General features: G+C 44.3%; 3 protein-coding genes across 5 annotated transcripts; 1 reads left to right on the forward strand and 2 right to left on the reverse strand.

Moving 5' to 3' along the window:
* Positions 1-443: 443 nt before the first annotated feature.
* On the reverse strand, positions 444-10,012 carry LOC118309072 (ankyrin repeat domain-containing protein 10). 2 transcript variants are annotated; one of them, XM_035630732.2, is made up of 6 exons: positions 9,620-10,012; positions 8,344-8,496; positions 7,065-7,156; positions 2,805-3,034; positions 2,216-2,299; positions 444-2,107 (listed from the first exon to the last, which is right to left on the reverse strand). In XM_035630732.2, the coding sequence occupies exons 1-6, from the start codon at positions 9,875-9,877 to the stop codon at positions 1,725-1,727; spliced, it is 1,200 nt and encodes a 399-aa protein (XP_035486625.1). In that variant the 5' UTR covers positions 9,878-10,012; the 3' UTR covers positions 444-1,724. The 2 variants fall into 2 exon arrangements, with proteins under 2 accessions (XP_035486625.1, XP_035486614.1); XM_035630721.2 differs by having other exon boundaries at positions 444-2,110.
* Positions 9,322-15,995, forward strand: LOC118309075 (heat shock transcription factor 2 binding protein). 2 transcript variants are annotated; one of them, XM_035630748.2, is made up of 10 exons: positions 9,322-9,425; positions 10,262-10,376; positions 10,671-10,806; positions 12,182-12,285; positions 13,080-13,229; positions 13,349-13,493; positions 13,648-13,765; positions 14,285-14,388; positions 14,546-14,748; positions 15,564-15,995. In XM_035630748.2, the coding sequence occupies exons 2-10, from the start codon at positions 10,326-10,328 to the stop codon at positions 15,597-15,599; spliced, it is 1,047 nt and encodes a 348-aa protein (XP_035486641.2). In that variant the 5' UTR covers positions 9,322-9,425; positions 10,262-10,325; the 3' UTR covers positions 15,600-15,995. The 2 variants fall into 2 exon arrangements, with proteins under 2 accessions (XP_035486641.2, XP_047189936.1); XM_047333980.1 differs by lacking the exon at positions 9,322-9,425 and having other exon boundaries at positions 10,116-10,376.
* Positions 15,996-16,901: 906 nt separating this feature from the next.
* Positions 16,902-19,729, reverse strand: cryaa (crystallin, alpha A). Its single transcript, XM_035629670.1, has 3 exons — positions 19,419-19,729; positions 18,695-18,817; positions 16,902-17,845 (listed from the first exon to the last, which is right to left on the reverse strand). The coding sequence occupies exons 1-3, from the start codon at positions 19,614-19,616 to the stop codon at positions 17,636-17,638; spliced, it is 531 nt and encodes a 176-aa protein (XP_035485563.1). The 5' UTR covers positions 19,617-19,729; the 3' UTR covers positions 16,902-17,635.
* Positions 19,730-26,333: the final 6,604 nt, after the last annotated feature.

Consider the following 26,333-nt stretch of genomic DNA (forward strand, 5'->3'; position numbering starts at 1 on the left):
GGACTTGTACTGTCTGTGATACATTGTCCATTGACCATTAAGCTGTAATAAATAAATGATAAACTACAGTGAAAAGTCAGTTCTCTCAGAGGTTCTTCCACTCTAAAACAAACTGGTTTTTGACAACATTTTCTCAATGAGGTGTGAATAGCAGCAATATGCCTGTGCATCATTTTCTATTCGCTGAGTCTTTGGAGTTGATGTTTCCACTTGATAAGTTATGATATGTAGATACAGGTCACCAGCTTCAGTTAATGTGATCTCAGTGATGTGATTGTTGGTTTGAGTGTTTCTGAAATTGCTGGTCTCCTGGATTTTCACGCATAACAGTCAAGACCATTCTCCTCGGAATCATGAACACAGAACTGCTGCTCGCTGGAGCATTTTTCGTTCTTGGCCCCTTTCTGGAGAAACCTAACAATAAAAAACCCACTCACTCACCATTTTTATCAAACTGCAAAAAGGTTTTAATAGGAAAAGAGGCAAACATCCAGAACAAGTATAAAACGGTCAGACTTTGGCACTTAGACGGCACATAGTCTACATGAATCAGTATCTATCAGTATCTTTACAAAATGACAGTACGGCTGTGAATGAAGACATTTCATCTGCTCTAGAATATAAATAACAAACAAATGGTTTCATATCAAAAGCAACGACACGTTCCCTTTGGTTTCAGTTTCAGCGCGGCTGTTCCTCCCTGCCGACACATTCAGAGAGGACAACCTCCACCAACACACACACACACCGACACACACACAAATAATCATAATAGCAAATAGCCCTTAGTAAAGGAAAGAGCAGTGTTGTTGGAACGATGTGTGTTTGTGTCTCTGCTTTTCACTTCTGTGAGGTTGTGTTGGAACCAGAAGGCGACACAAGAACTGAGCATTACATGGGAGCTGGACTCGTAACGCTGGGGTGTACGTGTGTGTGTGTGTGTGTGTGTGTGACATCACATCAAGTCCAAAAATCTGATCTTCATGTTGTGTACAGGCGACAATATTTGTGTCACGATGCTACACCGGTTTGATTTCTGTGCCTCTGTTGCAGAGACACTAGGTCTGGACTGTGTTTAGCACAAAGGGGGAAACGGATGAAACCTTCCTGATTTATCGTTAACAAGCCGAATCACCTGGACCCAGTTCAGTTCAGACTGGTGGACGGACCTGGAGGACGGGACTGTAGATACTAACACTGAGTCCCAGTTTCCACGACAAACAATCAATCTGATCAGAGTCCCCCTCACACTGACAAGGAACTGAATTTAGCACCAAATATTTTAAAAGAAAATAGATGTGTGCGTGAGTAATAGTGTGTACATTATGCGCACAGTGTGGTCACTATATTGTATATATATATTGTATATATATTGGACATTCAATATGTTAAGAGTTGGAGTCGTCCGGGGACAGATTTATTTCTGTTCTGATGAAGCTAAGGGGGAAGCGACTGTGCCTCCTTGTCTCTGCGATTTCGGAGAGAGCTTGTCTCTATCTTATGATTTTTACTATAATTGTATTGGATTAAAATCGGTTACTGCCTCTTTAATCTTTCTGTAGCCAGCTCCATGTGCTGAAAAAGACCGTGAGATATGGTTAAAAGACTAGTAAGAGGACTTTGAGTTATGGCTAACATATCCTGGATATCCGTAGCAGAGGCTCTGGGTTTGGAGGCGGGACACCTTGTCAGAGAGGCACTCCAGGGGGGCGGAGCCTCTGTGTCTACGAGCTGTGGTACAGGTGGACGGTGCCGGCCACGGCCTGCTTGTATCTGTGCTCAGCCTGGATGCCGCCGTACTGGACGTGGCCGCTGTCACTCAGCTCCTCCGCTGTGTCTCCGAAGCCGTGGTAATGTCCGTAGTGCTGGAAGTCCCTGCAGTCGGCTCCCATCAGCCCCCACCAGGCCGGCCGCTGGGACACACAGCTGCTCGGACTGCCGGTCAGATGCAGCGAGCCACACATGTCGGGGGACGAGCGCTGCGTGGACACCGCAGTCGCCGGCCGATTGGCTGGAGGGGGAGATGTTTTGGGAGGCTCGGGCTCATCCTGGGCGGCGCGAGGAAGCGTCTGATGATGGCCGTTGGTCACGCCTTTGGTGTCATCAACTGCTTTAAAATAAATCAAAATAAATCTTACAGCAAATCTATTTGAGAGTAGCAATACTATACTTCCTTTTATGATTTCCACATAACAATCTTCAGCTTCAGTCTCACCTGGGCCGAGCTCCTGAGCGGACTCCTCCACACTCATGCTCTCCACCTCCTCCGCTCCACTGCCGTGAACCTGCACCAACACATCTGCAGCAGCACACAGATGGACAATGACAGAGGAAGCTACAGTCTAATCCATGTCCTGTAGTAAGGAGTTCTACTGCTGATTACAAATAAATACCAATCAACTGTTTTTTTGGAATATAATCAAACAAAATGTGTGAGTATAGTGGCTGCATCACAGAAACACATTCTCTTTTACTGAAGAGAGAACAGACCCAGTCCCAGAAGGAATTGTGCTCTCTAAGAACCATATCATAATCAAAATCATACCTGAACACACAATGTCCCATCTCTTAATATTTCATTGACACACTTCACTTCATAAATACAATGGTGTTGTTTTGGTCAGTGTTTTGCATTTGGTGAACAGAATGATTGATTGTAAAGTTAATAGAGATACAAATATCTGTTAGCTGTAGCACCCAGTGAAAGTCTATTATAAACACATGGAGCTGGAGCCTTTATATCATCATCTTCATTATCATCACCATCATAGATCACGGCGACAAGGAGCCCACACACTTCTTACCCTCAGCTCTCCTGGCCTTCTTCGTGTGTCCAGAGTCCACGCTGGCCGGCAGCCTCTTCCTGCTGAGCGATCCCTGACCCCAGGGGCCGCTGCCGTTCTGCACGCCGCTCTCACGGAGGCCGTCGGGCTGCAGCAGGTGCTCCTGGGGGTTGGAGACGAAGCGGAAACAGTCGAGGAAGCCGTGAGCGTGGGCCAGGTCCGCTGCGGTCTGCCCACTGGCGTTCCTTAAACTGAGCGAGAGAAGAGCGAGTGAGCACACGCGTCTCACCTCCGACTTCGTCACTGAGCAGCTGATCTGAATGTGGCAGGGGGAGATCGTCGGGACCATCGACAGGCGGCAAACGAGGCCAGTGAGTTCCGGTCGTGACAATCTCCCTCTGTGACACTTAGCTAAATGAATAAAATCTGACTGTTGGTAAAATAATATCTATAAATGACAGCAACACTATGTCAATTAAAGATTAAAGATCTATAATACTAAACATGACAATAAAATACATTTCAGCTGAAGGTGCAGTTTAAAATAAGCAGTCCTGTCAACTAATAACATCCTCTCATAAAATGAAATGTCTTCTAACTGGAGTCTGGAAAAGTAAAATTTAGATGTTTGTTATCTTCCTCAATACCAGACAAAACGAAAACTACCGTGGGTTTTTTAAATCGTCAATACTCAAAAATAATATTTGACGGTTAAAAGAAAAGAGAACTCATCAGCTGATGAGACATTTTGAGTTGTCGGGCTAAAAAGTACCAGATGCTTTGGAACAGAAATTATCTCAATCCTGTGATTTTGAGGACGACCCTGAATAGGAGATAACATACAGTCTGTGTAAGTGGGAAACTGTATTTTAACCCTTCTTTCTGCAGACATACTGTAATATGCATGGTGCTATGAAATATCTGTGACGAAGGCTCTATTTATCACGATATAGAGAATTAGTTGATGGAAGTTCATGTAGACCGGTGCTGAAGGGCTTTAGGTTGGAGTGTGCCAGCACACATCCCTCCGAGGGAGAAGCAGCTCAAGTATAATGGATGGTGAATCTAACATTTATTCTATATACTAAATAAAAACTCCTTATAGATTAGGCATCTGGCATAAGACTATGTCTTGTCTGGTGTTGACAGAAGCTTCAGAGTTCCTACACAGTTTCAGTTTCCATCATGTTTTTGAGCATGACAATATGGTGGACATTACTACACTGTGTAGAAACCCTGTATTAATAACAACCATCAGCCGAATCCGGATATTTAGAAAAAAAACAGTAGTTAAAAGAGGCATTTCATTTTACAGATGATCTCCTGACATGAGCACATTAATCCTCCTGAGGCATGTTCACAGTTTGTTAGCGCAGTGTCTAAGGCAGTTAGTGCTAAACTAGGCATGCAGCTCAGGACATGACTATCATCATCAGTGCTTTCTTAGCATTTGAAACCAATCACTGCAGGAAATACCTCGCCAGTTTGCCAGCTGCAGAAACTGTTGGGAGCGATAGTGAACACGCATTGCCACAACTGAAAGATGCTCGCTGATGCACGTGTGCCAGATTCTGCAGTGCCTATATGGATTCTCCCTCTTTCTGGGATTACTTGAGAAAATCATGTTCAAATTCAATCGCTGTAAAACATCAGAATGTGCAGGGCGTTGGTCTCTGCCAGCACAGTTTGTTCTTTCTTCACACAATCCAAAAAATGTTACATACGTGAGAACCAATTAAACAGTGTCATGTGAACAGTCACAGGTACGTTTTTACTGTGGCTGACTGTGAAAGTCTGAGGCTGAAAAGCTCATGATGTGCATTTACTCAAATCTCGTATACGCTTCTCTCACTCAAAGAAGCTTATTTCTCTGGAGAGAAGTAAAAAAAATTAAAAAGGAGAAAAGGCACAAAGGGGATATATTAGCATCAACTAGCAGCAAAAATGTGAAATGTTTTCAGATTGAGCCAAACTCCACCCATTCAGAAAAATGTAAAAAAAAAAAAAACTGGGCAGGGGGCTGAGCTGGATGAGATTTGAATTTCTTTTAATAAAATGTTGTGTCTTGAGGAGCGACAGCTTCTCTCACTGTACATCTCATGAAGGGAGGAGATGCAACATTGGCCATATAAGGACATACTTAAGAGCATACAAACCAAGTACGAGTAATTACATAAATATAGTTTCATTAAAATTATTTAAAATAGAGCACTTGACTTTTTGTCAATTTGATTGTGCTGATCCACGGTTAAAGATCATGTAGGAATTAAAATATATTTTCTCATTCATACATATATGTATATAAAAAAGTAAATATAGTTTATCAACTTTTATGGCCACTGATTCCACTAAGTCCACTAAAATCTCACTCATGAGACGTGAGGTTGGGTGTTGATGAGGATTATTAAAACTGATGTTTTCATGCCTTACTTTGAGCAATATTTGTCTTTCATTACAAAAAGGCATTGCCTTAATAAATGGCGACAGGCAGCAGAATCTGCTTTCAAGAGAAATGTAAAGCGAAATCCAAAACCTGCATACAAGGACAGAGGAATGGAGAAGATTGACATCTGTCCGTCTGTGGACCAACTTTATTCTTATGTGTGCTGAATATCAGTGGACCTCCTGTTTTTTATAAGCAGCAACATTCAGTGTTTAAATGACACTGATCTTGTTTTCTAATTCTAAATATTGAAGAATGAGAAGAACAGCTGAAATATTTCCGATATATGATTAAAAATTAATGCACATAAATGCAGTACATTTATTACATCAATGAAACTAACGCCACATGTAGATGGAAACATGAGCTTTTCAGCCTTTGCATCGTGTTGACATTCTCATTGATTAACTCTAACAATTGAATATGAGAACATTTTTACCTGTTAAGCTGCTGGAGAAATAAAAAACAACACAAAAATCACATTACTATCATTGTGAACTACTGTATGACTATGTATAAAATACGACTGAGTTGTATGGATCCACTTTAAATCGGCTGTTTTGGAGGAGAACGGTACCAATAAAACATCTGGAATACTTCTCAAGTCCGACCCCTGGTGTGCGGGAGCAGATTATTTTTTGTACACAACAAAAAAATCATGTCACACAGTATCGGATCTAACACCCATGTGGGTGGTTAATAATGCTCCCTGCAGTTTTAGAAAAACATTGTAGAAATGAGTCAGTATCTCAAGGCTCATATCATGTCACATTGTGCTGAATATCACCAAATTGTGTTTATCTAGTAGAGCCCGGATACTATCAGCCTATATGAGCCTTTAACAGAAATATCCGTATCAGCGTTAATGTTTACTGATATGAAATCATTTCTTGTACAGAATCAACTATGCAGAAAAAAATGTCTATTCATGTTTTACATTTTAAGTAAAATAAATTGTTTATTTTCTTTATTCAAGTGGCACAGCGACAAATATTAACTACGTCTCACCTTTAATGTTTTGTCACGATAAGTTGTGTTTTGATCCATAAATTAAATGGATCGTCGCGTGACTTGTCACTGAGATGATACGCTACCGTCACTGGCTGCTCTGACGTCATTACGCAGCACTACAAAGAGTTTTTGTAGAGAGAGATGAACAGTTGCTAAAACAGTTGTATTTAAATGGAATAAATACGAACAGAGACATACAAGTGAAATTAAATGAGTTTTAAAGAGAGAAACCTCAGATAGAACATCTGACCATGTCCATATAGCCTGTGATCAGCGCAACAGTGAGCTGAGAGGAAATGCAGAGAACTGGGGCAACTGCCATGTTGTTTAATGTTTAAAACTAAATTCCTAAGCTTTTTGTTGTAAGGAATTCTTACTAAGTCGTCCAGTGACTTTAAGAGAAAGTAAACCAGTGTGGCCCGTTTCCTCCCAAACAGCTGATGTTACATTAGAAATACAAACGAACACCACAGCAGCAGATTCTACAATGTCAGGAAACAGGTTTGCCTTTGCTTTAACATTATCTTTTGTATTGTTTACTTGATGTTAGATTTCAGTACAGACAGAAATGGTGAGTATGAGTGGGTAGATATGACGCTGCTTACTGCCTTTTGGATATTGTCACTGTAAACAGCCTCTTGCTGTTTTATGGCTGTCTGACATTTGAAGAATGGCCGACACCAGCAGCGAGCAAACTCGCACCGTGTCTGAAACACTCATCGCGGGATGGGAGCTTTGATTATTGTAACTCTGCTGCTGTGGTTCACACTCGGCGTGACAGAGCTGCAGTTGGACAGTCAGACGAGGTCAGACTGCAGGACACTTACTGCGGTTTTGCACCTGCTATCAGCAGGACCTGGACACACTCCAAGCTACCTGAGCGAGCCGCCTTGTGGATGGGAGCCTCACCTACAAAGTCCTGAAACACAATGTCAATCTCAAGGGGTATCCATTTATCATTGACAAACACAGCAATGCATATGTTAAAACGCCTGCAGCATCCACAATGTGGGAGCACAACTGCATTAGAAATTAATAAATACATTTAGATTTTTTTTTTAAACCCTGTAATGAGCATATCAAATATGTGGCATTTTTGTACAGTAAATGAAACAGCCAGTGTAAAGTGTTTTCATGTAGTAGCGGCCCGGGAGTAGTGCAAGTGTAGGAATGCTTCATGAAGTTTTTACTTTTCACCTTTTGAAATTAAGGAAGCAGGTTGGGAAAAGGAGCTGAAGGAATGTGAATATTGAAATCAGATGTGATTTAGGGACAGCAAGCATTGGAGAAGCTTTACCCAACCTTAAAGGTTCTATGAAGTTCAGTCAGGAAGACGCTTTGGTCGTAGTTTAATACTACTACTACTACTACTATTCATCAGGGTTTCGTTCCCTCACGTATTCTCAGTTTCTGCCTTGTTAGCCTATCACCTCACTGCTGTCTGTTTTTAAATAGGAGTTCTCTCCCTGCTTTCGTCCTCTCATGCTGCTGATAAGACGCACCCTCCACCTCCCCATCACCGCCCAGTCTGCACAGACTCATCAGATTCATCAGTCATGTCATGACAAGTCAATGTCATGTTAGCAGGTCATCAACCACCTTCACCACCAGTCTGGACTCCATGCTGCTCAGGGCAGATGCCCTACAATATCTCCCAAGACGTTATCACATATCATTCTATCATTCTTAAAGGGGTAGTAAGCGCTTTAATCCAATACACTTTTTGTAAAATTCTGCAAGTATTTTCCCACGGTCAGTTTTCCGGCTCAGTCCTGGCTCTGTAATTGAAAACAAAAAATTGTGCGGACTGCACCAGACAACACTGTGTGCAGTTTGTAAACATCTCTCCCCGACACATTAAGAGACGTGCTGGCGTCAGACGCTACGACTCAGGGATTTTGGCCTCGTGGTCAGTGCGTCTGTCTCACATACTCGAGACTGCAGGTTCGAGGCCAGGTCAGTGCAGTCAAAACATCAACAACAAACAAAATTTCTCCAAAATCGCTTACTGCCCTATTAAATTTGTAATAAATTAGTAGTATTCATTCGCTGGTCTCTCCTGATTGAAATATGTTAAGTTCCCTCTGCTGTGTTAACAGGACTGACCTGCCTGTTGACGTCAGCTCCGGCCTGAGTCAGCCACACCACACAGTGAGGATGTCCTCCGAACGCCGCGGTGTGTGTCGGTGTCTGGTTGAAGCGGCTGGTCACCGTGTTCACCCCGCAGCCCATCTGCACCAGGCGCACCACACACTCCAGCTGCGTGCACGGAAAAACACAGGAGGCAGGTCAACCATGTGGAACAATAAAAGAGATTTGAGTAAATGGTCAAACACCAGGAGGCTTGAGTGGTTGGTTGAGGACAGATTTCGCCTCAGAGATAAAGGTAAATAGATTTATTTAAAAATTGTGCATCAAATATATTCAGCAAAAAAGACATTAGAGAGATCAGGACTAATATTGAATATCCTTGCAACTTCTATGGACTGGTAAAAGATTTGTTTAATCACTGCATGTGTGGACCAAAATTATGTGAGCGGATGTTCAGCTTTATTTAAGAAGAAAAACTGGACAAACAATCTCAGGATAAAGACATGATTCTATGTTTTAACAGTAATAGTTGGATAAAAGTATAATTTATACGGTTGGTTTTATTAATGGGAAAAATTCCACACTAACAAGAGATGGACTGAATTTTGGGACACAAGAAATACATCAATCAATCACGTTAAGAGTACTTAAGAGCAAAAAGACACTGAAAAATAATTCTGTGTTTGCTAAATTCTTACACTATACATATTTTGCAATGTACACTATTTTGCAATTTTGCAATGTACACTATTTTGCAATTTGGAATTTTAACCCATTTTCTTTCTTTTTCTAATTTTCATCCTTAATAACTTTGTACACCTACCCCTGTCATATACAGTTGTATACATATCGATAAATGTATATACAATTAATATAAACAAATATATATTAATATGAAATTCATTTTCTAATCCTAATTTTTATTTCCTGTTTCCCGGTGGTTATTTGGCGCCCGAACAGCCATTGGCTACGCTGGAACCAATCAAAATGCTGGAACTGCTTTATTTTCTTCGCCACATAAAACTTTATTGTCCAATAACAATTAGACAAAACCGTGTCGGGGACCCTCAGACAGGAAGAAACCGCGGGTGCTTCAGGTGCGACACACCAGTACATACTGTGCTGTATGGGATATGTTTGGCATATGTATGGTATATGTATGTTATATGTATGTTACATGGTACAGCACACGCACTGTAGCTGACGAACCATCACAAAATAGAACAGGTCTCTGCCAGAGTTGGACCCTTCGCTCGTCAACCCCCTCGTCTGGTTTCAAACGGGAGCCTACCTGTCCATAGTGCGCCGCCCAGTGAAGGGGGGTCCACCCGCAGCAGGAGTCCTCGGCCGCCAGGTGAGCCCGGCTCTGGGCGAGCTGCTCCGTCAGTGACACCAGGGCTCCGACGTCCCCATCCCGGCAGGCGCGATGGACGGGGAAGCGGCTCGCGAACGCCTCGTCGCCGGGGAAGTCGGGTTCTTGTCCCGCGGACATGAGTGAGCAGTGCGACATGCAGACGGACCCGGTGCTCTCCAGAGTCCCCGGTCCCATAAGTGCCAGGAAGGAGAGAGAAAAAACCCGGTTCAAACACAAAGGAAGACGAGTTAAGCTTATCTGCCCGGCGGGAGAGTCACAAAACCCGGACTGGACTCTGAACTTAGAGGCGTTTGGATTAGTTGTGTACGGTTTGGACTACAAACCGGGCGGGAACTACATCTACCGTTGTGCCCCCTGGAGGTCGGAGGGATACTCCGAGGGCTATAAATGTATTATAATATGTTCGATGCCGGGCCGAACCGCGCCAGGCTCGCCCATTTGCACGAAGACTGAAATATATATATATATCTTACCCTAACGATGCCAGGTTAGCTGGTGCATTTGTTGTTCTCACAAGTTTATGACAGACATGCTAAAATAAAAATATTGGGGTGTCAGGATTCTCCAGGAAAAGTAGGACGAATAGCAGAGGCGGAAGGAGATCAACGCGCAAGACCAGAAGATGTCGTCGTCATTAGGCGGGAGGTGTCCGGCTCTGGGTCATGGAGCAAAGGTGAATGATGGTCACACAGCCCAGTGTGAGCTTGACACATTCATAATGTATGCATGCCATTCTGCTGTGAAGAAGACCAGGCTGCAGGCAGCAGAAAGCCCACACGAGATGCCAGGTGCCTTTGAGCCTCAGACTTCACACAAATGAAATATGAAATATGAAATATACAGACAGTTCCTGTTCACATTATAATGCCTGTGTCTTGATGGGTGAAAACTTGTAAAGGCAAACAATGTGTTCAAACCCTTTACGTCACACTCCTGTTTGCATCGGGGCCCCTCTTGTTTCCTTCAGGACGACTTTGTCCGGGTGAGGAGGAGAGACGTGGAGAGGTTGACCACAGAGGTCATGCAGCTGAGGGACTTCCTGCCCAGGGTTCTGACTGGGGACCTGGTGGAGAAGCTGCACAAAGCTCGAACGGCTCAGACAGGTACGCTTCCGTTCCATCGCCCTGGTGAATGCAGGCTTGTGTCACAAAACCAGCCCAATGCCAGAACTCAAAATACATACAACACTAATCATTACCAAATATATTTAAATATCTATGAGTTACACCAACAAGTGTTTAGTGCTTGGCCGTGCCTCAGGGGGTAGAGGTCGTCCACAAACCGGAGGGTCGGTGGTTCGATCCCCTGTTTCCCCCAGTCAGCATGCCTTGGGCAAGACATTTAACCCTCTGACGGCTCCTTCCAGCAGTGTATGAATGCGACAGAAAGAGAGCGGTAAATAGCAGCACTGTATAAATGAATGTGATTCATAAGATTACAAAAAGCTATACGTGAATACAGTCCATTTACCATGAAGTGTGTCATCTTTTAAAGCAGCTGTGTAATCAGATGCAGTGCATTATAAATAAGATATAGCTCTGTGATGGAGACCGGTGTGCAAATATTACTTATGTAGCCTGCCTGACCAGTGGGGAAAAAAATTCAGCCCATAAGCCCTGTAAGACAAGAATAACTACAGTTTCGATGGAGATGGTAAGTAATGTCAGATACAGTATTTGTCCAATGGGCTGTGAGTGGCCCTCATCTGAGTGTTATGATCCATGTGCTGCTCACGGAGAGGACTATGTCATGGACAGTGGAAGAGGATTTTCATTCTGTTTATTCATGTGAATTATTATACCTCTATATACCTCTGTGCCAGCAGTAGGAAATCAATATGTTCTAATAATGACCTTGGAATAGATTATCAAATGACATATACAGTACCAGTCAAAAGTTTGGAAACGCTTTCTTATTCACTTGAATGGGAAAGCGTGTCCAAACTTTTGACTGGTACTGTACATTCACATCCCTTTTATATACACATTTCTGTGGCTGAAAGAACAAAGATTCATATCCTACCACTAGGGGTCCTCCTTGATTTCACTAACAGAGTTTCTCACAAAGCTGCTATGAACCTCATGTAAAAATCATTTGTCCATCCATCCATCCATCGTCTACCACTTTATCCATTTAAGGGTCGCGGTAAAATTAATTTGTGAACCATAAATTTATATATTTGCTGCTGCTAATTTGTGTTTTTTTAATCATTTATGAATTGAACATTATCTCAAATGGTTGTCATATGCTGCTGGGAGGTGCTGAAAACAATGCAATATAAACAATCAATTTATTCATGTACTTTGGAGAATTATGTTCCAAGTGCATGGATAGTCTGAAAAATAAATATCAACCTATGTGTGTGTGTGTGTGTGTGTGTGTGTGTGTGTGTGTGTGTGTGTGTGTGTGTGTGTGTGTGTGTGTGTGTGTGTGTGTGTGTGTGTGTGTGTGTGTGTGTGTGTGTGTGTGTTCGCACAGTGAGGGAGCAGCTTGTGCAGGAGCAGGAGCAGTTGCAACAGGAGCGTCTGCACCTTCAGTCGCGGCTGGACGCAACGCAGACTGAATGTCAGAAAGAGAGAGAGGTGAGAGAGAGAGGGCAGGTGACATGATGTCTGACTGTATGTGTGCACATTCCTGTACACACTGATCACACTGTTAACACAGGGGTGCATATTTAACAGTAACAAGTCAGAAAATCATGTCTCCATATAGAAGAATCGAGTTGGTGGATGAAACAATTTCCCCATTATGTGATTATTTTAGAGCTGCATGGCGGTGCAGTGGTTTGCACTGTTGCTTCACGGCAAGAAGGATCTTGGTTCGAATCCTGTTTCGCAACTAACCGGGGCCTTTCTTGTGTATCTTCTGCATGTTCTCCCCTGTGGCTTCCTCTCACAGTCCAAACACAAGAGGATTGGGATTAGGTTAATTGAACATAGGTGTAGAGCTGCAACAGTTAATAGATTAGTAATCGACTAATAGTTTTTATGAAAAAAAGCTTCTTCAATGTGAATATTTTCATTTTTTATTTATTTTTTTAAAACAAAACATCATGTCGGGGTATGGGGAACACGGTCGACATTTTTCACAATTTAACAACATTTCATGGACTAAACAACTAATCGATTAATCCAGAAAATAATCGACGGATTAATTGATGATGAAAATAATCGTTAGTTGCAGCCCTAGGTGTGAATGTTTGTGTGTCTTTGTATGTTGCCCTGAGATGGGCTGGCGACCTGTTGTGGGTGAACCCCGCCTCTCGCCCAATGTCAGCAACCCTTAAAGGACAAAGATGATGGGTGTTATTGTTTTAGTACACCAAGACAACTTTGTGTGTTTGTGTTTGTGTGTGTGTGTGTGTGTGTGTGTGAAGGAGAAGCTGCTGTTGCGTGAGCAGCTGTGGCAGAGCGGTGCAGAGCTGCAAGAGCAGGCGGACTTCTGCTCCTCTCTGGGCTCTGCCACCTGCAGTCTGCTGTGGAGCTGCTCTGCCTCCGAGGACACGGTCACACACTGGCTGGCTGATGTGAGTTGTCTCCAACCACACGTATGTGTGTGGGTCATAGTCATGTCTGTGACATATTTTTACATAGGACAGCTGATTGTCGGAGTTTTATTGTCTTGTGTGTGGTGGTGGTGGTGCAGGGCAAGCTGCAGTCCTTTCTGGCTGTGGCTGCTCAGACTCTGGAGAGCTTCGTCGGATCTTTGGATGCAGAGGTGAAAAATCTAACCGAGGACCATAACTCCCAGGAGCACCACTTTGTGTTGGGTCTGGCTGGAACCATCACCAGTGAGTCCACAGCTCATGTATACACAGACACTTTTTTTAAGGTTCAATTTTTGCACCACTTTTCTTTTCGTCATTTACAGTAAGAGCATATTCTGTATGTGGTTTAACAGTCACAACGACTCTCACGTGCCTTGTCTTCTGTTCCATCAATCAGACATAGCAGCAGTACCGTGTGGGCGGAACTTCCTGTCCTGCTCAGCTCACGTCCTCCTGAACACTCTGATGAAGCTCCTCGAGCAGATGAAGTCTGGCGTCTTCCCCAAACTGAAAGTGTACGTGGAGCTGTGGTAGACTATAAATACAAACCACTGATAGTTTACATCTTGTAATTCCTGATTTGCCTTCATAAACAACTTTTATATCAGTGTGAATGTCAGCTGAAATGGAGAAATTGACCAGTTAACCAATATGTAAGACAAGTTTATTTGTGTAGAACAAGTCAATTCAAAGTGATTTATAAAATATAAAAGGCAAAGTGTAAATTTGCGATCACTACAGGATTAATCTAATTCACAGTGTTCAGTGATCGTATCATAGTTTAAATAACGGTAGTACGTAAAGTGGAAAGTGAACGTAGCACAGTTTAAATACACTGTAGTACGTACAGTGGTACGTGAACATATCACAGTTAAATTACACTTGAGTACGCACAGTGGTCAGTGAATGTATCACAGTTTAAATACACATTAGAACGTACAGTGGTAAGTAAACGTATCACAGTTTAAAAGGTGTGTGTCGGTGCCGTACCGCTGTTTTAGTAAGAGCGACTCTATGCTGGTGTTCTGCCGCAGGCTGATGCTGATGGCTCTGTACAACGTCAGCATCAGTGTGAACGGGCTGAAGTGCATCAGTGAGAACCCGGGTCTCCTGCCTCTCATCTGGACCCTGCTGAACGGTGAGGACACCAAACTACAAACACACATGGATGTTGTCTAGTTCTATCTCAAACAGGGATCCTCACTCAGCCCGTCCAAGGTCTATGCGTTGTTCCCCTGTTGCCGTTTTCCTCAAGCGTTTTCCAGCTGTCGGTCTCCACCTCTGACCTCTGACAGATGGAGACTGGGAGGTGTGTCTCCACGCCCTGCGTCTCCTGCAGTCAGTGTTGTTGGAGGAGGAGGCGGCGCTGCTCCTGCTCGGCTCCCCCCTGCTGGACCCGGACCTCCAGGCTCGTGTCAGCCAGCTCACCTCCAGCGCGAAGCCGAGCCTGAGAGCGGCTGCCCAGCAGACTCTGGAGGATCTGCATGCCCTCCGACAGGTACAGCGGCGCAGTCACATCACACGTCGTCGCTCCTCAAAAAACCACGTGCCAAGGCGAAGAAAGGCCTGTTGAGATGATCGTCTAAAAACATGAGTTTTAACTATAAACCGCATTTACTTGCCTAATCTTGAACAAGTTATTTGCATAATTGATCCTGGAGGACAGAGGGTTTGTTAGAAAATGATTAGCCAGACAGTGAGCTGCTATCTTCAAACAAGAAGGAGGGCTTCATTCGTGTGAAGGCAAGTGTTAATTGGCCCAACAGGGATGTTGTGGTTGTGCTGTGCTGGTGCTTCTACAGGCAAGATGCCAGGAACAGTCAATCTGTAAGTCCTTGTCTAATTTATAACCAGCAGGCCGAGGCTAAGGCCCTACATTTCGCCATGTAAAAGAAAATGAAATAAGATAAAATCATGGATCCGCCTGTCTATATGGATCCATTCCAAAATTGAATTGGCCCTTCCTTGGGTCATGCCCCACCCCTCGGATGTGTGTCGTTCAGGTGCCTCACTGTTGATAGGAGATGCTCGACTTGTCAGTGTCCATGTACATTCCATTTGTCGGATCTCTCGAGACCTGTCAATGTTCAATTTAAAAAGTGACAACTGATATTTAATGTGAGCACTGTGATGCGTCACCAGCCCACTGAAGCTCAAAGGGAAGGAACAATAACCAATAAACACATTTTTCAGTGGAGACAATGATTTTGACTTAGTGTGACTTTTGCGGGTAATAATTAAAAAACACTATCAGCTCACTGTTAATAATATTTAATCATGATTTAGTGTGACTTGACGGTTTATGTGTTTCAGGGTGGGGCACGTAAACAGAACGGTCCTCCTGTGTGAACTTCCCTTCAGGCAAAGTGAGAAGAAAGTTTTCATTCATTCCCTCTTATTCGAGTTAAAGCTACATTTTAAAGTTTATATCAAAACGTTTCTAACTTTTTGAGCCTTCAGATTTGTCCACTATATTGTTTCTTAGAGACTTGTTGATGTGAGTATGAGAACACAGGTTTGTAATAGATATATTAAAGATGCTTTCAGAGCACCGTCTTTCTGAGATACTTAAAAGTCTCAGACCACTTTCTACAATGGCCTCCGCTTTTCATACTCTTTATTATGTTGGAGATTTAATTTCACATGGATGAAATAGCTTTTGTTTGTTGGTCTGCATTCAATAACCCAAATTGACAGTTAAACTTGTTGTTTTTTTAGAAATGTTTGCAAATAAATCTTAAAAATCTTAAAAAAAAAAAAAAAACTTTGTTGTAAGACTCTTTGATTAACTGTGGTCAGATGAATTCTGTTTGCTGTCATTTTCCATGATGTATCTAGAACTTGACCAGAGTTCAAACTGAAATGATTTGACATATTGTGTAAACAATATAATATATATAGTATATTTTAAACCATATGTGTTATCATCAACCTAGCCCACTCCTATGGTCTTTTTTTCTGATGTGCAATAAATTTGCATGTAAAAAAAATAATCAAACATTTTTGGTTATGGAATTTCACGGGGACGTTAGACTCCTCACATGGAGAAGGATTTTAAAACTGACTTCTGACCTCCTGACATGTGTCCGGACTGTTCGGCCTGCTTCTTTTCCGCTGCCTTCAAAAATACAATTGGAAATCTCTTCTTTTATATGGTGAGGAGGACAAGTTTATCGTCATGATATCTTTCTGATGGGAAATCGAGAAATTTCGCATTGTCATACTTTATATTCGTCACGGCCCTGCTCTGGAAAACCTTCAGGTCACCAGAGGCCATATCTTTACCCAAAGCTACTGAAAAAACGGAAACGAGGAGACTGGTCAGAACTGAGGGAAGGTTGAGAGGTCTGGCCTGTGTTTGATTTCTTTGTTACCCAGTCAGGAGTTGGCCGGGACTGGTTGTGTTCAGTTCAGCCTTTGCCTGAACGTTAGAGGGCACAGCAGCAGCAGCACCAAATAGAACCAGCATGGACTCACATGCTGGACCTGCTACCGAACCCAAAATAAAAATGGTTAAAAATCTTGTATATAACTTGTAAAAATGATAAATAACCTTAAACATGTTTTTGATCTAATATCAAACTTTCTAGTAATTACACATTAACTACCCATTTCCCACTTTTCCTTCTCTTCATACTCCTTCAGCTTCTCCGTCCACATTCAAGCCGATCCAGTTGAGCGTCGACCAATCAGCAGCTGGCATTCCTACAGCAGTCTCTTCAGAAATGGCCTTTTGTAGTTATATCTGCGGTCATATATATTATATATAATATTACGTTTAACAAGATTGAAGATTGAAGATCCCTTAGTTACACACAAACACAGACGGAGAAATTCACACAGGAGTTTGTTAATCGTACAGCTTTATTATATGTTTCTTTAGTATGGACTTCTCAGTAATGAGCAGGTGTGGTCTCCACTGAACAAGGCCTAGATTACAGGACAGGATATATTTAAGACGAGAGAGAAGAAGAAGAACGGCTGCAGCCAGGGCTCCGAGAACTTCACTGATGGCAAATCTATAGGACAAGGCATTTACCCCCAATCTCAACTCCGACCGTCTGCACTGTCAGAGGAATGTCTCTGACGCGAACCCAACAACAACCAGCAGATTGAGGGGTCGGGTCGCGTGAATGCCTCGTCCTGACCTGACTTTTCTCCTTAAAACCTCCAGCCGCCCCTCACCTAACCACCCTTATATGGGTGATGTTTGTTAAACTCAAAGCAACAATGCTAATGGTACTGTGAGAGTGTGCTAAGAAGAATCTCTAGAGGAGAAAGTGAAGCGAGGAGGAGAGACGGTGGTCGTCCGCCCCCAGTGGATGCAGGTTGTTGGGGAAAGGGGCAGGGTCAAAGACTGGTCAACCCCCCCACCGACCGGGCTTCTAAGAGGATACAGCAGCGTTGGGCTTGTCGTCACGGGTGACGGGGATGCTGCGCTCGCTGCGGCCAGATTCACTCCCCCCGCTGACCTTGGGCCCGGTCAGAACCAGCAGACCATCGGCCGACAGGGAGCAGGTGATCGCTGGCTGGTTGACGCTGGAGGGGAGGCGGTAGCGGCGGTGGAACTCGCGAGAGACGTAACCGTGGTCGTCCTGAAACACAGCAGGGAATAACAGTCGTGAGCCCTTTCTCTCTCTCCACTGATTAAAGGAATGGTTCCCTCGTTTTTTATAAATGGGTGTGCACCTGCAGCAAAGTTCAGATCTTTTGAACAGAAACTGTATGAAAGTCGTGGATCTCGGTATTAATGTGCAGAGATCTGTCCCACTGATACAGGAGGTCAAAGATCAGAGCATAGATGTAGTTCATACAGTAGGAAGTACAGTCTTTCTGCAGTGTTGTGGTGCAGGGCCAGACTCTGTCTTCACGATGAGTCTGAGGGTCACACACCAGAGTGCGACACACCAGAAAATAAAAGTGAACTTCAACTATAAACACAGAAGTGTTGAGCCCCAATTCCACCAGTTTAGTCTGAACATTCTGACATATTCCATCCATTCATTCATTCATTCATTCATTAGCCGAACGACTTATCCTTTGAGGTTTGTATGGGAGGGGGCCAATCCCACACACACACACACACACACACACACACACACACACACACACACACACATGACCTGACCACATCATGGATAAGTTGACAGCCTGTCACCGGGCTAGTTCTGACATGATTCATCTGTTGAGGCCCCTCTTATCAAATCTTTTTTATAGTTACATTACTTTTTGCAATGTATGTTTTTCAAAATAGTCTTTCTCTCAGCTTTCAATGGAGTTTTGGTCCAGTTGATGAATACTTTGAGAGAAATTAACTTCAAGAGAAAATACCATGAATACGTTGACTCACATGACTTATTGAACATCATTGCTAACTTTATTTTAAAAGTTGTGTGTGTTTGTTTGTGCGCGCGTGTGTGTGTAAGAGGGAGGAGGAGCACCACCTGTCTTTCTCCATGCTTGCCCTGGATCTCCACGTAGTCGTCAGTGACCTTCACACAGAGCTCATCGGGGGAGAAGTGCTTGACGTCCAGGTAGACTGTGAACTTATCCCTGTCGGACCGCACCTGAGGGACACACAGACACACACACGAGCACAGACAGGGTCCGCCATGTCAACTTAGTCAAGATATGTTTCGATTTTCAAAGAATCTGACCCCTTTCAACGCTTCAACTTCTTGAATATTTACACATGTAGGTTCATGACTTCCTGCTTGGTTCAGTAAAAAGTTACGCTGCGTTGTGGACGCAGCAACAAAAGTCAAGACTGTCCGTGGAACAGAGCAATCTGAATAAAGAGACCAAATATAAGAAGAAAGATCAGGACAGTCTCATGGCTGTCATAACTACTGATAGATGGAATCATATCTGCCTTAAAATTCAATTTGAATGCAAATTTTATCTACCTATTCCAGTCTCTTTAGGAAATAAATAAGTGCAACACTATGCACGTAAGAAAAGAAGAAATAGTGCTACTTCAATTTTGAATTATTGTTAATATTAGCTTTGATGTTATCTTAATAGCACTGAAGAGGGTTGTTGTTTGAGATGAGACAGCTGTTACGTCTTTACATCGCTTCTCTTATGAACTTAAGACATCCATCTTTGTACATTGTTCTCCAAAGTACTAACCGAGTCAGAGTCATGGTGTGAGTCGGTGGTTGTTACCTCAGAGATGCCAGAGTTAGAAGAATCCAAAAAGTTGCGGAACAGTGACTGTCTGTAGTAGGGGCTGATGGTGGAGGTGGTGTAAGGAAAGAGGTCGTAGTCGAACATGCCCTCTCCGAAAAACTGGTCAAAGAGTCGGGCGGGGTAGGCTGAGCCCAGGGCCCGTCTGAACCAGGGGTGCTGAATGGCAATATCCATAGTGACTGGAGACTCAACTCTGCTCGCTTCAGAGTCCAGCAGGTGGAGGGAAGGGAGGTGAGGCAAGATAGAGAGAGCAGTGACGATGACGAAGAGCAACGAGTGAAGAACGTTCCCAGAGTGCTTTGTCCTCTGCTCCACCGTTGCCCCCTCTTTATATACCTGAGAGCCAGAAAAGAGAGGCTTTAGCCACGATCCGTCTGGAATGGCATTATCTCATGGTGGGTTGGGCCACGTCAGCAGAATCCGGGGGGTTGAGGATGGGGAGCGGGGGGCACTGCTAGGTCCAGACCCTGCTGCTACCCAGTGCCATCCGCACACCAGACACCCAGGGCTGCCAAAATAAACCCTGCCGTAGGAGCGCATGACGGACACAATGAGGTCGGGACACCGACTAAAGACACAGAGGGATTTTGCCTGAGTGATAATGCATCAAACAGACACACACACTCGTCTGTCTTTCTGTCAGTGACATGATGCTGCTGTATTGTTCTGCCTGTGTAAGTTGGACAGAACAGATTTAGAGACAATGCTGCCCGGAGCAACAACAACTCATGAGACATGACAACAGATGTTTTTATTAACACATTACTAATGTAGAGTGCAGTTCAGTCGGTGTCCACTGCAGCCTCAGATCTCTATGGTTGGCTGAGAGCAGTGGAACCCGACGTGGTCTTCTGTTGTAGACCATGTTGTTCAATCTGAGATGCTTCTCTGCTCACCACGGTTGCGCAAGTGTTTATCTGAGCGACCGGAGCTCTGTCAGCTCCAACCAGTCGGAGCACTGATTGACGTGAACATCAGCTGAAGCTCCTGACCTGTATCTGCAGGAGGGCCGTGCGCTGCACTGCTGCCACGTGATTGGCTTATTGGGTAATTGCAGGAATAAGAAGGTGTACCTATTATAAAGAACTCAGCGAGTGCATATCTACCACACAGGTTCCTCGGGGGGCCCTTGGTTCACCTGTTGGCAGACTAGCACCCCGCCGACCTTTACAAGTGGCGGTCCCTGGTCGTGTGTGTGGGCTCAGCCTGAGCAGGCCTCATGGCAGAGTCAGGCGGAGGCCCAGGGCCACAGACCTGGAGGTTACAGCCCCATCAGTGCACTTTCTCCTCTCGTCTCAAATCATTTTGAATCACCTGGTTGTTGTTGAAAGGTGCTTGCACTGCCTTGCTTTGCTTTGTGGTCGTATTCTTCGCATGTCTACACCCATAACCATTTACTTAATCACAGAAAAAAAGTTAGTCAAAGAGAGTTGAGCGCTGTCGTGTGAAGAAAGGAGAAAATTAGAGATGAGGGTCACTTCCCATGCCTGTTGTTTCACCACCAGTGGCTTCCCGCCGCCTGCATTAGTCTAATCCCGCAGGGCTTTGGCCAGCTAGCACGGGGCTTAGCTGCTCCCTGCATGTGCAGGCCAAGAGAAACTGGGCCGGGCAGCAGGGGTTGGGGCTGTTGTACGGGCGGTTTGGGGAGGTTGTTGGGGTACTGGGTTGCTAGGTGCTGCAGACCAGACGTAGATGTGGTTAGACGGACTGCAGTCCAGCAGAGTCAGCATTCTGGGTTTTTTATCAATGGGACAGACAAAGGCTGTGTGTTCAGTCTCTCCACAGCTCTGTAAAGCTGTTTTGGCCGATAACCTGGCAACCCCGCGGCATGGACGTGCCCAGTTGTGTCCATTGATTTTTCCTCTTGATAGGGAGCCGAGAAAGGAAGGGAAACTGGCACAAACGCAGCGTTATATATGGAGTTAGAGACACTGTCATGCCAGAGTCACTCGGAAATTTCTTTACATTTTGTAAGAAACAACCCACAATCTTCCATACGTCTACAGGCTGAGGGACGGGCAAGAGAACAAAACACCTGATGGGTTGACAAGAATGCAACACACACACACACACACACACACACACACACACACACGGTGAGCAGATTCGGGAATAGGAATCAGGTGAGGTGGGTTTGGGAGTCATTTGACGATCAGGGAGAAAATTTCCTGTATGAACACTCAGTTTTCAGTTCATTACTAATGCTAAATAATAAATTAACTTTATTTATATATCTCTTTTATAGTCTTGTCGACCACTCGCAGCGATTCACGGCACAAGTCACATTCACACACACATTCATACAGCGCTGCTGTTTACAGCACTTTTTCTGTCTCATCAATACACTTCTGGCATGGTGTATAACAGTCATGTGACAGTGTGTCCAGCCCAAAGACACTTCGGCATGCTGACCGGGGGAAGTGGGGATCGAATCATCGACCTTCTGGTTTGTGGAATACCTCTCTACCTCCTGAGCCACAGCTGAACACCCAGTTCATACTGATCCTGTAGTAAATCCTCCTTCAGAAAGGGTTCCATGCGCAGTTTTTGTTACACTGGACGCCAAAGGCAGGGTGTTGTTTTCACCCTGTGTGTGTGTGTGTGTGTGTGTGTGTGTGTGTGTGTGTGTGTGTGTGTGTTTGGGGATTTTCAAAACTTGACCCTGAAGGCACAATAACTCATTTTAGTCCTGCACTTCAAATGGCCTCATGAATTGTATATAAATGAAATTCAGTTTACAAAAACGTGGAATAACCTTTCACAGAAAGATGCAGAATTTGTTGTGTCGACAAAAACACAGAGATGCCAGGAGTCTAGACAGCCATGCAACAGATTCCTAACGGTAATCTAAGAGTCTATAGGTTACATCCAACGTCAGCAAAATAGTCGGATTAACCAATAAGAGACATTGAATTAATGCTTGCTGCAATTTTGGCCTTCTGTTCTATTGGAATATTCTGTTCCCGCTAGTGACAAGGATTTTTTTTTGGACCTGAACAACACAGTACATACTGTAAGTTCATATCATCACATCCAACATGGCAGGGTGTCCGAATGAATGTATCATAGATTGTCTTTTGAAATCATCGAACGGACACTTAAGATCTGTATGGATACTTGAAAAACTCCTGCAGTCCCTGGTTACTGTAAATACAGTTCCTAAGGGTACTTTTTATTTCAACAACTCCAAAAAATATACTTTTAAAAATAAAACACAAATTGTTAGTCTATGCAAAGATTTGTACCCCCACTAAGACAGTACTAAGTGTAGCTTACAAACACTTTTTTGTAGGGAAACCGTGATGAAGCAGTGAGTCCAACATGTGTGGCATGTGGAAATACATAAGTAGAAATATGCGAGACTAGGATATACAGTTCCTGCTCTGTCCACAGGGAGGCCACTTTCAGAGAAGCTGAGCTCTGCTGCCCCCAGCTGGACGGAAGTCACATCACCTCCCTTACCCTCCGAGCACGAGGTGCAGATATTAAAGGTGAGCTGAACTATGACCCTCCCTGATTTCACTTTTATATCGAGGTTGTGACTATAATCGCACCGCTGTGCTATTTATTCCTTTAAGTGGTTTATTTCCTCTACTCCCTCTTTACCCCATGACTATTCCCCCATCCATCCCATCAACACCATTGTCAAATTTGCTGATGACACCACTATAGTAGGACTGAACGAGTCGGTATATAACATAACTCTTTGTATATAATGTGTATAGATTATACATATATATCCCCCTTCATTATCGGAAAGTTGCAAGGGTGGAAGTTCACCCTGTACAAAAAAAGTCATGGTGGATAAAAATGCTGTCCACAAGGACACTGTCCATATTAAATAAATAACCCGGTAACACCAAGTAAAATCTGAGGAGTAAGACAATTGTTTGAATGTCAAAATATTCCTTTTTAATCTGTCCACTAAATTTGACATCATGCATCCCCGCCTATATTTCAATTAACAATTAATACTGTCACTGTGACAATCAATCAATCCATTTATGTTATTGGAGTGTATATCTAATATTTTTGTGTGCAGATTATCTCCAGTGTTACTGTTTTTTACATAGAGAATTCTGTATGTGAAGTTAATTGAAAAAATAAATATATAGTTCAACATGGGGAGGAAGGGAGGGGCTGAGGAGATGCATGGGGGAGACAGGAGCAGAGATAGGAGAGGCTGAGGAGTCGGGAGCATGGCTCAACATCTTTTTCATTCCATTATACAGTATTATAGTTTGTTAAAAATGCATTAAGCATTTAATAAATATTAAATAAAAAAGACAATTTCATGCATTTATTTGTTAAGTTAATATTTCTTCAGTTGACGACTCAAGCGCATGCTGAGAAAAAAAAATGCAAACTTCAATTTGTATTCCCCCGTGCCTAAAGAAGAATAGAGACAAAGGAGAAAAACAAATCCTGACTGAGCTTGCCATACTTCATAATTATGACAATAATTCACGCAGGTAAGAGCCACTGCAACCGCATGCATAACGACAAGCGAGCGACGCGGAGTGATGTGTGGTTGTGACCAGAGGGGGGCGGGGCCACGATGACAGGGGCTCCTCGTAGCATCTCCTCCGGTCCAATCACAGCACAGATGGTTCGCCGTCGGTAGTTGCATCGGCCGAGGGAAGAGTCGCATCCCGTCACCTGCAGCGGCTGACGGCAACTTTTTCGTGACACGCGCCGAGCAGGAAGACAGCCGAGGCGACGTTCAGTCGGACGCTCGCAGCCGAAGGAGGGGAGCAGGAAGAGGAACCGCGGGGATGATGAGAGACTCCGCGGCTCCGGCCGTGGCCGTGCACCGGCCCGCGCTGGAGGACGTGTCCGAGGAGGAGGACGCGTTCGCCGCGGACGGGCAGGTGGGCTTGTGCGGTGTCTACGTTGCAGTCAAGAGAGGCGCACTCCAGTGTGCGCGTTCTCGCAGCAGCGCTGGCTGAAAACGTGCAACACAAATGAAACTGCGTGTCTGTGTTTTGTCAAGGCACCAGGGGGGGTCCGGCTGTCTGTGGCCCAGATGGAGGCCGAGTTTGTGCGGCTGACCCTCAGGAAGCAGGTGTCCTACAGGTAGGAAAGAGGAAACTGAACTGGTGGTGGGGGGGGGGGGGGGGGGGGGGGGGGATGCTTCCCATTCCTGCTGCCAACCTGTTTTTCCTGAATGTTACTTAGTGTATGTTGCTGTGCGTTCCACGGGCGGTGTGGTCCTCACAGCCCCTCACAGGTCAAGAAGGTCAAACTGCTCGCGCCGCCGGGACACAGCGTGCGTGCTTTAGTGTACTTTACTGGTGTCACACACTGCACAGACCGCCACTTTGCCCACGCTCCTGTTCTTCTTTTACGGAGCGCTGACTATATAGGGAGCACAGATAGGGAAGTGACGCAGGCCGGAGAGACTAGGAAGTTGCAACTTAGAAAGCATTGCAGCAGGGCTACGGACAAAGTATAACAAGAGTGAATTGCACGAACCAATGAATTGCTTGAACAGTTCACGACAGAGCGTGTTTCGGCAACTAAGATGTGTCAGTCTCTAACTGTGCGCCGTATGGAGGGAGATATGGTAACCTCAATTTAAAAAGTTAAATAGCCTGTGATTATTTGGCGCTTTCTAGTCTTATTGACCACCCAAAGGTCACATTCACCCGTTCCCATCTTACGCACACATCACACGTCATGTGTCTTGACACACGACAATAACTCTGGTTTCAGTGCACGACCCTCCTTATCTCCTGAGCCACGGCCGCCTCCGGTGTCCCTGAGAGGCCTCACATCGGTAGACCTTAGCAAGGCAGCTGTCCACAGAGAAAACCCCGAGGTCCTCTGTTAGCTACAGCAGAGGACTAGAATCTTATCCACCCGTCTTCTCCCTATTCTCCCGGTCACTGCCCGTGGCGGTCCTTTGACCTTTGCCCTCTGCCCAGTGGACGTTGTGAGCATTTTTGGCCAGTTTTTCACAGACAGCAGATGATAATCAGTATATGTTTCCACTATCCATTTTCATTTTTTATTCCGTTTATTTAGTGACCAAAGTTTTACCATAGACTGACGACATAACAACTGGTCCAAAGTGAAGCCAAATAATCTGGATCACCCCCTGGTGGCTACAGTATAGGTCATAGGTCCGCCCCCTCCAAGTTAGCAGATGGGACAAGGCTCCAATTTAAAACACATATAATATAAAACAAACTTCTCCTAAAGATCGTTTCTGTCATTTTCGATATTTCCTATTGCACTGATGTATGTTCAAATGTTCCTTTTTTTTCTTTGACACGTCTGGTTTGAATGAGTTATTTGACGCCATAAAAACGGGGTGCTACGTGATGATTGACAGCTGACAGTGACTTGTGATTGGTGGAGCGCGTTGCTGGCACAGCCTTGACACCGCGGCTTCACTCCACTATCACCACTGCACAGACCCTGGCTTCAAATGACGTCAAAGCACAAAATGGCCCGGCGCCCATATCCAATGTATTCTGGTTTCATTTTTGTTCGGTGGGAGGACCTGGAGAATTGTCGTCCGTCTTTATTTTGTCTATGAGTTTTCAACGTCAAGTGATGCCTCCCGAGGTCCATCGTGGCACCTGTCAGGCTCAGGATATGTCATTCAGACAGATGAGCATATTAACTCAAATGAGTCGCCAGCAGTATACATTATTCAGGATTTTACTTCTCTGTCGCTCAGGACTTGTTGATGTGGTGTGTGGCATCGTTGTTCTTTGGATTTGAAATCCAGTTTTTGAAATCTTGTGGTCATCGTCCACGTAGCATCCAGCTCCTCTGTCTCCATGACAAACAAATCCCCCCAGCAACTAAAACAGTGATCCGGATCGGATTATGCACAAATAAAGACAAAATATGTAAAAAAAATTGCCCAGAGTTCTGGGA

Source organism: Scophthalmus maximus, chromosome 1 (assembly GCF_022379125.1).
Source record: "Scophthalmus maximus strain ysfricsl-2021 chromosome 1, ASM2237912v1, whole genome shotgun sequence".
NCBI classification, from domain to species: Eukaryota; Metazoa; Chordata; class Actinopteri; order Pleuronectiformes; family Scophthalmidae; genus Scophthalmus; species Scophthalmus maximus.